Genomic DNA, 12,582 nt, shown 5'->3' with positions numbered 1-12,582 from the left:
GTGTTAAATTCATAATGCAGGAGCATTTTCTAACTAAGGCTCAAGCCAAGACCCACCAGACACAATACAAGCCTTTTCTTTGACTTGCCAGAATTCACATTAGAATCTTTAGTGAACAGGTACAAAGCCTGCAATTGCAATTCAGTGTTTTCCAAACTGACCAGGAGGGTAAGTTGGCAAACACTACCCTTATTCATTCTAGTCTTAACTTCTCAGAAAGCAAAAAAAAAAACCAAACTAAGGGCATGTTGGAAAGTTGTGGGGGTTCCAAAAGCATGCACAAATGCCACTCAATGGGAAACATGCAGAGCCCACACACACACTCCCCCTTTTCTTTCTCTTTATATGCCAGGCACTAAATATTTAGTTAGCAAAACCCTTTTTTCATTACACCCATGTGAAATGGTTAAATGTTACTATAGAGGGAAAAATTATTCTGTTCTACTGCTGATCCCTGAAGCCACCTGCTATATTCCTTTTTACTACCTGTAATCTTTCTATTTCTACTCTAATTTTCATTGATCACCTCTTTTAGGAATGAAACCTCTGTAGTATTCATTAAATATTGGAAAAGGCTTATTTTCCTCACATTGGCACCCTAAAGGCAGTTTATAAAAAGCAAATGAAAAGTAAGGGAGGTGCTGCATTTGATCCACTTATTATAAATGTATACAAGCATTAAATTGTCAAATGTACAACTTTAGATCCTCTAGCCTTTGCAGGGATTTCCTCCCTAACTGAGCAAGAACAGCAAGTTTAAATAGACTTCGTGGCCAAAAATCACTTTTTGTTGAGGTTTGTACAGCAGCTTTAAGGGAAGCTGGCTGTATTTGGGACAGACTGCTAAATGACTGCAGAGTAAAAATAAAAAGCTACCAAACAAAAGAACAGAGATATTTTGCACTTTTTCCATATGTTGCACATAGTAAAGAACATTACTAGGAGGAGGCAGAATCACTCTAATACACTTCCAGCTCCATTTTTTTATTTTCTATTCCTTCCTCACTAAAAGCCAGAAACAAGATGACATCTCCATTGCCATAAAAGTCCATCTTTTTTTACCTGATAGCAAGTGTTACAAAATCATGAAGTTCCTTCTGAGCTAATTACTAATAAGTTAAAAAGAACCAGCTTAGAGCACAAAATGGGAATGTTTTTTTTCCTGAGACAAAAGAGATGTGGTTTAGTTTTTAAATACCATTTAAAAACATTTGTAGCTAGAAAATACTAAAGAAATGTAATATTTTTTTAGTACAAATTGAAGTCTACTTACAGAAGGGAACAGCACTCTCTCCAACACTGATGACATCTGCCTAAATATCTGCTTTGTTCTAGGGTTAGAATTTGGGGTGGAGGCAGAAACAAAAATTTACTGTTTTGGTTAGTAAGAAAAATCTGCATGAAAAAAGGTAGACTTACTTGATTAAATGATTTCTTTTAAGAATCCCTGACATATTTGAATTCATCTAACACTTTAGCTTTTCACAAGGGCTGTTCAATCAATTATAGTAGACTTCTTGAGAAAAGAGCCAGAAATGCAATTTAATCAAACTGTATTTCTATTGCACTAAATTTCATATTCCACTTTTGGAAACCCAAGATCATAAAAATTAAACTATGCAAAACATGATACCTGGCAACTGATTTCTAGTAAAACACACAAGTTAACATGTAACATCACTAAATCTGTGCTGTGGAAAGCATCAGAAAGAAAGAGCAAATACATCCATCACCGTTTCTTAATATCTCTTATTAACAAATCCAGAATGTATTTACATTTACAAGAACTTGCAACTGGCACAGAAAAAATTGTATTATCCCAGTAACATCACCATAAATCTACAGTTTCCTGCTATTCTGTGGCAAACGTTTTCAGCAGAAACAAGGTAACTAAAATATTATTAGTACTAGCAGAATATAATGAATGCTAGTATTTGTAGCGTTTGACAACTGTTTGACAACCAGACATGCAATGTATTCAGTTATGCTAAGATATTTTTTAAACACTCCAATATTTGCTTACAATGCCATGAGAATTTCAACAAGCATTTATTATCTAATGACCATATAAAATTTTCTCCTTGAATTCTGATTGAGAAAATATCAAGATAGAGAACAAACCTCTTGAAGTTGGTTAGAAACAGTTATTTTTAACAGCAGTGCTTATATTTCAAGTTTCTCTTCATGGAAGCAACAAAACCAAGCTGGCAAAAAAAGATATTAACCACTCATTTGCCAACTAATTTTTGACATGGGACAGTTAATCAGTCACAAATAAAAAGTTCACCATTTACCAGATGGCAACTTTACTATAAAGGGAAGCTATTTTTGACCATGGCAATTAGTCTTCTCATGTTTCAAACACTACATTCTATTTTCACATTAATTTTTAAATCTATGTGGCTTTAACTTAAAATAAAATGTACATCAAAAGAATTGAAAATAAACAGCCAGGAACACAATTTGACGAATTGGATTTATTTAGTTTATTTAGCTAAACAGGGTCCATTGGATCTCTTTAATAGGCTGACAGTTGCACTGGGCTGGTTAATAAAACATTCAACACAGTATCTTCAGCCAATATAGAAATGCAAATCCCACCAGAAATATTTTATTCATGAAACAGTAATTTCAGTTACTACCAAAGCAAAAAAAAAAAAAAAAAAAAAAAAAAAAAGGCAAAAAGAAAAAAAAAAGAACCTGGGGGGGGGAAAAAGGGGGGGAAGCGACGCTTGCTTTGCAAACAAACAGCGCCACCCAGCGTCACTGCAGGGACAGCACACCGGGACATCGGGAACGGCCGGAATTCATCCGGCCCCTGCCACAGCAACATTCTCTCTATTCTTTATCATTTACCAGCAGCACGTGTCTCTTCCTATTCAGCACTGAAATGCAAACTAGCCTCGCTCTAGCTGGAAAAAAAAATAACCAAAAAAAACCCCACAATAACAAAAAGCATCATAACACATTAAGGAAGTCGAGTGGGCAGTTCTAGCCTGAAAAGTAAACGCGTTCAAATGGTGGGGGTTTTTGCTCAGTTTATCTGATTTCGTTTTTGGTTTTTCTTTGGTAATCTTCATGTTTCAAGCTTGTGATAGAAACAAAACCAAACTTCTACTTGAAGGAGGCAGGTGAGCAATACAATGAAGTGTGAGCATGAGGTACACCCTGTTTTCCTCATTCATCATTGCCCCCTACACCCATGTTCAACTACAGCACCTTGATTACTGCTGCTATCAAAGGCAGGACAGCAACAGCTGCTTCTTTTTGCACAACAGGTATAGGAGTATCACTTGGGTAGAGCAACAAACCACTCAGGGAGTGGGAAACAATAAAGCCTTCTCCCTTGTGCTCTCCTTCCCCCCATATTCACCTTTTCCATATGAAGTCACTTTACCCATCAGCTGGTCAGAAGAAATTTTGACTGAACATGGCTTCTTCCACTCTCTTTTAGAAAGAACAGCAAACATATCTAATTCTACTATTTTGAGAAGCAGAAGTTTTAACATAAGAACAAACTCCATGGTAAACAGAGAAATTGCAGTTCTCTACTGGGGAAAGGGCTGAAATCTGAACATGTCTACAAACTAACATCTGGTCTGCACAGACCGCTTTTCAGCTTACTTTAGTACAGAAACATTTTGTGTGTGAAGGGAGAAAGGAAAAAGGCATGAATGCTTACAGTGCTCTGAGTCATACACCTTCCATCATTCACAGCCCCCAGCCACACACAAGAGTTATCAGACTCACCAAATCACTTCCTGAAAACACCTTTATTTGTAATCAGTCAGCCAAGCCTAAGCTACACAAATGGGTTTTTCTTAAAATCATGTGCATCACCTCCACCACAACTTGCTGAAGGACCAACAAAGAGCCACCACAGAAGTCACCAGTCCCAGTCCTGAGTGTTAACAGATGAGACAGACACAGAATTTCCTGGGAGGGTCAAGGGGGAGTTGGTTCAGAGAAGACTCTAGTTAAGGCATTAGTTTTGCTGACATTAACAGTTTGCTGCTTGGTTGCCCTCACCCAGCATATTATCTCTTCACACATTATGAGATGCATAACACACTTATCGGTCAAGCACAGGATGATTTTTTGTAAGCAATACCTACAGAATTACAAAGCCCAGGAGCTAAGGTGTGTTTCACTGGTGTGGCCACTCAGGAATCTCAGCTAAGATTATCATAACCCTTTAGATTAATTACAAATTAAGCATGTTAACTCCCATCTTTCACACTTCCCTCCACAGAAAAGCATCACATCACTAGTAAATTTCGTTATGAAATAAATTTCCTTCCATCTTCATACTTCCACACAAAATAAAAAGAAATTTAAGACATAAATAACTAAGAGCAAATTTTCTACAGGGGTTCTAAATTATACCACTTCCTAATATTTTATGAGTTTAGGCCTTGAATGTTACCAAAAAAAAAAAAGAACAGTTTTTCCTGTATCACTTTTTCCCCATTTAAAATAGCAGTAATTTCAAAAGGTGAAATGCCTCTATCTTTTTCCACCACAAAGCCACCAGGGTGGGACACAAGTGAAAATAAGCTGAGGACAATGTGGAGTTAGCCTCTATAGAAAAGAGGCCAGCCTAATGCTCAGCCACAGTCAGGCAGACAAATATCATATCAGAAGTTATTAGAAAAGTACCAGAGGAAAACAAACAGTGCCTCTGTAAGGAGCAGTTTGAGTGGAATTAGAGGAGTGATTACTTATCTCAAGAAGGTGACAGTATCTATAAAAATGGCAGTGAAGGAACTTTTGCTCACAATATGCTTTTTCAAAATTAGCTTGTCAAAGTACATGGCCAGATAATTCAAATTCTTTCTTCTGAACCTTAGTTCAACCTTGTGTGCACTAAAACAAATCCTCCACAGCCCCATTCAAAAGAGCTGTACTATCTACAGAGTGAAATCCAATCTGATTTCAGAACTTTTAAATGTGTCAACAGATCAGGTTTCACTGTACCTGCCCAGGCAAGGTTCTTGTGCACACATGACATTTTGGCATGACAGATTCCCTGCTTTCAAGAGCACTGTTAGGATACAACAATTAAGATACACACACAGCAGTCCCACACATGGCTCACACTTTTCTAAGTACAGAACATTATTGCACTATATGCTTTGTAAATCAAAATAACCCAGCAGCAACAGTGGAGTTTCTAAGTTTTAGTTCAAACTGGAGACCTGGGGAAGACTGGCCATAAAGATACAGCCAGCAACTTGTCATTTGACAAAGGGTTTCATAAGCTTATAGCCATATTTGTCTGGGTAGGTGACTGAACCTGAAATGAGGGAAGTGGTATTTGCAAAAAACAGCCAGAACAAACAGACACAGCTGTATGAGTTGTTCAGGTGAGCTTCTGGACTTAGGTAGTATTTGAGAGTCATACAAGAGAGCTAACTTAATCCAATAAAATTCCATTGGTTATCTCCTTAAATGTTTTTAAAGCTTAACAGCAGCTGAAGTTTTAACAGTAATCTGAAAAAGAACCTGCAGGAGGTATAAATTGTAAATACATACCTCACTAATGACTGAAGCTATTGTTAAAAGCCAATGTTTAAATGTTTACTCAAGTCTTGTAAACATAACTTGAGCATCTATGTATCTGCAAATTTGCCCCACCCCCTTTCTTCTTTTAAAGGTTATTTTGAGAGTCAGAATTACCACAATCAGTAGCAATTCTGAGGATTTAAAAGGAATGAGCACTGTCTCCTGAACTGATAATAAATGCTACCTGCAAGATTTACCTCTGTGCTGCCAACAGAATAGGAACAGTTCCTATGTAGCCTCCTTTATTTGATGGCTAGTTCTTCTTTCTCAATATGCTCATTGCATTTTCAACACTGATTGTGCAATATTCATTTTTGTAACACCAATGTTACTGTATAATGTGGTCTTACAAGATCTTTATATTTCCTCATCTATTTGAATGCCTTATATGCCAGCAGTAAGCTTTTCAGGAAAATAAATGCCTGCCTTTGGTTTTTTTCTATTTTATGGTGCCCTGACATTGAGCCAGTACATGGAACCCCAGGGATAGATACAAATGCTAGGAAATAACCACATGTATGCTAGGTTTATAGAGTTACATTTTCACATGGACTGGGACACATTTAGCTCAAATATTTATAAAATCTGTAAGCCTTTTACCACTAGAAATCCCCACTATTTAAAGAAAACTGGCTCCTTTAAGGTAACAATTAACATAAAATGCTTTATTTCTATGAATAAACAACATCTATAGTCCATATACGTAAAATACTTTTTTTGCCATCAGAACTTACTTCAAGCAGGCACCATGGACATTCTACACCTGACACGGCCAGAAAAAAAATATTTACAAGCCTGAACCTGTCACAGCATATGCCACAGCACATGCTGCAGTCAAGAGGGCCATGATACACAGAGTGTCACACCATACAATATCAGAAGGCTTCAACCCACACAGAGTAACACCATACCACTGCAGAAGGCTTCAGGTGTCTGCCCATATGGAGTAACAACACTTCAGCAGGCTGCAAGCATCTGCCCTTCTTGTTCTTTAGCCCAACCTTTTATCCCCTCATGCTGATGCACTGCCCCTGTGTGCCCTCTGCTCCTTTGGTGTTGCTCAGTGTCCCTGGGCACTCCATGGCTCATTGCTGTCAGTGCTGCTCACAGCTGTGCCCACTGGGGATGGGGATCAGCCACAGCCCCACTCCCCACCACCACACACTGTGTGCCTACCTAAACTGCACAATGGTGCATTGGTAGATGCAGGGGAAACACTTGTGATAGGAAGATTGTTTTAAGCTTCAGGAACTCTTTTTGGCAGGTGGTCCCAAGCCATGGAGCAGCCTGGAAAGCGCAAGGTCTGTGATGTGCAACTCCACTTGGGGCCACAAGATAGAGCCAGCAGCGCGCTCACAGCCCGGCAGAGCCCTGCAGTCCTTCCTGACCTAACAGGGACCAACACCCCTACAGAAATGAAGGGCCCGGGGTGAGCTATTGCAAATGAGATAATAAACACAAGATTTACATCTGCAAGTTAAAAAAGACAGTATAAGGCTTATCAAACAGTTTCATTCTATTTCAGTACATTTATCACAAGCCTGAAAGTTGGCTTTTGGAGATGTGTGCAGCTTTTCTGCAGAGAAGCATCACTTCATGCTTGCCCTGTTCTGGTATTTCTCCCCAGAGAAGACTGCAGAGCACTGAGGTGAGCATCAGTAACCACTCCTGCCTAAAGCTGAGGTGCAGTGCTCACTCTGCTCTTTTTCCCCATCAGTATTCACAGTGCTGTGCTTCCTGAGTACTTATAAACACTAAATCGTGCTATTCTTTTTTTCATTATCACTGTTTCCCTTCAAGAGAAAGGGCTCAGACAGGGCAAGGTGTTTTTTTCTGCTTGGATATTATTTACTGCAATTTGTGTGTTACCACTATGCAAGTGCAATCCAGGCTTGCCTTCCAGTGCCTTTGCAATCCTTTGCCTTCACACACCCCTGGACTGCAGAGCACTGACACCTAACTGCAAGGATTAGCAATGAGAGGAAATAAATCTCCTATTTGCAACTTTTCCCCTATTTGATTAAAAAGTTAGAGATGAAAAGCTGTGTTTGGAGCAACTCCTCTAAATACAGCTTAAATCTGAGAGCTTAAACCTGTATTTTTCAGAATATACTTCAACATAGTGAAGGTGTATGGGAAAAAAACCCCTACATATTCACAAAGATGCCACAGCACCTAATAAATAGTATTACAGTGATGGCATTTTGTCATTATTACACACACTGCTCAAGACAAAATAAACTCACCAGTTACGTATTAAATGTCAAAAATAAACATTAATGTTGTTCATCGTGCCAGTAAAGAATGGGCAAGTGAACACTCCACAAACCTCATGTTTCCTTCTCCATGTTGCTATGCTGTTGTTTTCCATAACTGTTCGGATAAGGGCAAATTTTCAGATGCTATGAAGCATTCAAATAATCACAAGATCAATTCTCATGCTATCAATGAATATAAAATAAAATTACTAGTGCTGGTTCTACATTCACTTTGCATTTGAAATACAGAACTTAATGAAAAAGACTGTGCACTGAGGTATGCAGTTTTTGCCATTAATTCTGTTCCATAGTTTCCAACAAGTTGCTATTTTCCTGAATAATAATCAAAAAAGAGTCTTAAATCCTTACGTACAAAATTAGAAAAATATTAGTACTTTGAATCTGGAACTATGTAAGGTATTTAGTTGTAACACCACTATTTGCTATGTAAGAGATTCTTTTCAAGCACAGTTGTTTTCTTCCAGCACTTTGCTCCATCCTTTGCATCATTTTCTTTCCTTGATCTTCTGCTGAGGATCCTTGGGTTTGAGCTGCTCTTTCTATCCATTACTATGACCTGTTCCTTCCTCTTTCTCATGTTGTCTTTGCTTCTTCACTTTGAGCACAAACTTATGTTCTTGTGACCACGTAACTCCCAGTGCTATGATGCATTTCCTTGCACTCATTTCTCCTCTTCCATACAGTGTTCAGCTCTGAACTCTCTCATTCTCACTTGCCTGGGAATATGACAGTATGAATTCCACCATCTACCTACATATAGAAATAGGCCAGGAACAAATATATGCTGACAGCAAATTCTCACACATCTGAGAAGATAAACAGCATTCACAATTGGTCCAGAAATTGCTCTCTCTGGGAAGTCACTGTTTGGCCACACACAATTCCTACAGGGGAACAGATGAGACTGCCTCAAAATTTTGATGCAAGTCTTTTTATTCTAACATTCCTCAAACTTTACAAACTGCAACCATCTTCTCATACATTTTTGTGCAACTGTTCAACTTGGCAGAAGCACAGAGGAGTGACAGTCAGCTGGATTTCTTGGCTGCAGGTATAAACACTGACTCCCCTCCCCTGAAGGATTAAACTGCTGCCAGCAACCTGAGGAAATTCACAGCTCTCCAGTGAATGGAAAATACTGCCACTAGTTATTTCTTTCTCCCTACCCTGAAGGAACTGAGCTGCTGCCAATTAACATAGCATTTTCCTACACTTTGCAATCCCTTTGAACTTTTTCATGATTTTACAGGAAACAGTTTTGTCTCTATGTAAATCTATTCAGTGCAAATCCCAGCCACAAAAAAAGGACTGATAACTGTAGCAGAAGCCCAAAGACAAGGGAATCTTGTTAGTCTGCATCCATTACTCAAAAAAATGTAGTATTTATAAACAATTTGTACAAAAGCCAAGAAGAATCTAAGTGCAATGGAAAAGACAACACAGTGACTAACAAATGAAGTGCACATGAGATAAACTACATTGAAAAATTCCACGGATTGGAGATTATATTGCTTTCATGTTACTGCCCACATCACTACAAGCTGTCATTCCTTGAGAAATAGGATTAAAAGCTGACTATTTTGCATACATCATGAACACTCACAGTATCTAATGATGGAGAAACAAAAAAGTTCCAGAGTAAAGGGACAGGAGGCTTAGCAACTGGAATATTGGTGTGGGACTGCTGCTAAAAGAAAAGCTTCTCTTCCCCAGTTTGGTTTTCATCTGTCCACACACATAGCAAGACATATGCAGAACTCATCTCTCACACTAGTCAAAAATGCCCTCTCGCTTGCCTAAATAACTGCATTGTTTTATTTTTAAAATTCTTAGAGATGCCATCTTTATGTAATAAGTTAAAAACTCACAAAGTCAGCTTCAAGTTTTCCCATTTCTTGTTTGTAGCTCCTCATTCGACTGCTGTACATCCCTCGGCTTTGCGGTGGGATCTCTCGAACTTCAAGTTCCATCTGCTCAAGCTGACAAGTGAAAATAAAGAGGAGGTATATAAATCAAAAGGTTAATTAAAGCAAGAAGAAATTTACCTGAGCTCAAGAAATATTCCTTCTTTATAAGGAAAAATGTTGCTTATTCTGCAATATACAAACAATTTATCAAAATCTTTCCACAGTCTTAAGTCAAGAAACAAGTGACAACCTTAGTATTGTTAACACTCAGAAGGAATGATTTGAGCCAAACATTTCTGGATTTCAATTCCAGCTGTGATGAATACATCTTCTTACAAAAAAAAAAAAAAACCAAAAAAAAAAACCAAAAACAAAACAAAACAAAAACCAGGATAACTCCTACCAATGAGCATAGTTCAAAAGAAAGCCTACCTTCACCTAGCTGTGCAGTTTTGGAAACCATTGCTTGAAAAAGGTATTTTACATATATATATATATATATGTATATATAAAGTTTTATTTACCACCAGTCTATGTGTTTAATAAAGCAATTCTAATGTTTAATAAATTAATTCTTTTTTCTAAACATTGCTAACTCAGCAGACTTACATAACCTGAATTGTCTACCTAAATCTATGTCCCAAATTTTGTCTACCTAAATCTATGTCCCAAATTTATATGTAAGAATATTAAATAGCTGAATTTCAGGGTTCAATGACAATGCTATTCAAAAACTTGTATACAGTCAAATGGATTAAAAAATTAGAGACATATTCTATCCTTCAAAAGCTTTTTTTACTTATTCTTGCCATGTAGATTTCTAAGGGGCCTGAAATACAAGAATATGGCACAAGGATACAGCAAATCAAAACTTGTAAATGAGGGCTGCTAATTACCTGCCCACTAGGTCCTGAAGCCTGCTCTATTTGGTGCTGTCTGCTCAGGAATTCTGTTTTGAACTGCAGAAGAATCCACACCTGCCTTTTAAAATCTTTCCAATTTACTTAAGAAAGATAAAAGAATACCTCTCCTTGGTTGCTGTAGGCCCCTGAAACAATGTTTACTCACCTCCTACTGATCTTGGTTGAACAATATGGCATAGGAGCAGAAATGCTTCTCAATTAGGGTCCCAAGCTACTGGTTGCAGATCTTCACAAGGGACTGCTAGAATTTATTCCTATGTAATCACTTGCCTACACTTTGAAATTTCATCCTCATATCATAAGAAAAGCATCTGAATTTAATCAATGGAATTGCCAGATACTCAAAAGTCATTTTGCCTGATGTATTCTGATTATACAAAATTATATTCAATAATAAACTATAAAGCAGACTTTAATTAAATAGTCACTAATGAATTGAAACACACAAAGCAATTTCTAATTCTACCCAGTTCTTTAGCTCAGGCTTAACTTTCCAAAGGGGTATTATAAATTAAACCAATAGCTGGAATTAATAGCTTATTTCTTATCAATTTCATCTTAATATATTTGATCTCAAATGTTCTATAAACATTTCCCTCATATATATATATATATATATATATATATATGTATGTATGTATGTATGTATATGTATATTTTAATGAAGTCTCAATCCTTGTCTGTTATATAAAAACAAAAACATATACCAGTAAATCCAGAATTTGCACCAACAATCAGACCATGATCCATGACATCTAAAATGTTCATTCTAAAGAGTCAATATTGGAGAGTGTAAGGTCCAAGGAATAACAATGAAGCTTATTTAGGTTGACCAATATTTACCAATATTTTTTCCTCATGGTATTAAATGGGTGCATTTTGTGCCTGGGCTGAGAAATTTCCATGAGAAGCCATGCAGAACATAGTGGTCCAAGCAAGGGTGAACCTAAATGCAACATAATTTCATACTTCTCCATTTTCAGAAATTATTTTATTGGTCATAAAATCATATTTTTCATAAACAAGCAAAAGCAGAGCAGCCCTTTGTATTTCCATTCAAAAATACAACAAAGTAGTGTGGCTGATGTTGTTCACTGCAAAATAAATCTCCCTCTCCCGCAGGAACTTCTCCATATGAATCTGCTCTGGACTCTGGAATCAGCTGCTATATTTTAAGAAACTTGTAAGCTTCACTATTTTATTCTGATTCTAAAGCCCTGGAACTAAAATAGAGATCTAAACTAAAAAACACGAGACAATAATAACCCAGCATTTGCAACACAACAATTCCATGATGTGTCCTTCATCAAATATAAAAGAAAATAACAGAGAAAGAGTTTTGTCTTCTTTAAAACTAGAATTTCACTCAAAAATTCACAATTCTTCTGGCACATGCTAGATTTTACACTCAATTTCCCCAAGGTTAACTTAACAATCATCTTTCTTAAAAACCTGTTAAAAATAACAATTAGATACTCTACACTGGATGTAGAACAACAAGATTTCTCTCCAGAGATTTCTTACTACACAGTTCTGGCTTGAAAAGGCAGCCTGGGAGTCTGAAAGTTTTCATGTCAGTTCTGCACATATATCAAATCAATTACACCAGTGATTTTACCCAAACAAAGCAGACAGTGTTTTAAAACCATCACTGGTTAGTGAACACAACTAAAATATCTCTATAATAATATTTATAATACATGAGAGTGTTATTTCCTAGCCAAGTAGGAAATAAAAATCAGCTAATCCCAGCTTTGACTACGCAAGACAATGAAGCAAACCAATGTATGAAAACTATCAGCAGCAAGGATTTAGGTTTATTTCGATTTTCTACTGTAGCCTCTAGTTTAAAATAGGATCCTCTTAATCAGTTCTGTTATTAGCAGGTTTGTTCAAATTGATTTCTAA

General features: G+C 37.1%; 1 protein-coding gene across 4 annotated transcripts in view; it reads right to left on the bottom strand.

Annotated features, from left to right (window-relative positions):
- Positions 1-12,582, bottom strand: part of VTI1A (vesicle transport through interaction with t-SNAREs 1A) — a 267,159-nt gene that overhangs the window by 246,124 nt on the left and 8,453 nt on the right. For all 4 annotated transcript variants that reach the window (XM_036385470.2, XM_036385471.2, XM_036385468.2 and 1 more), the window contains exon 3: positions 9,713-9,823. In XM_036385470.2, coding sequence (XP_036241363.1) covers positions 9,713-9,823 — 111 coding nt within the window. The remainder of the gene's footprint in view (positions 1-9,712; positions 9,824-12,582) is intronic.

Source organism: Molothrus ater, chromosome 8 (genome assembly GCF_012460135.2).
Source record: "Molothrus ater isolate BHLD 08-10-18 breed brown headed cowbird chromosome 8, BPBGC_Mater_1.1, whole genome shotgun sequence".
Taxonomy (NCBI): Eukaryota; Metazoa; Chordata; class Aves; order Passeriformes; family Icteridae; genus Molothrus; species Molothrus ater.
Note: the sequence above shows the minus strand (reverse complement) of the source record. Positions and strands in the feature narration are given on the sequence as shown.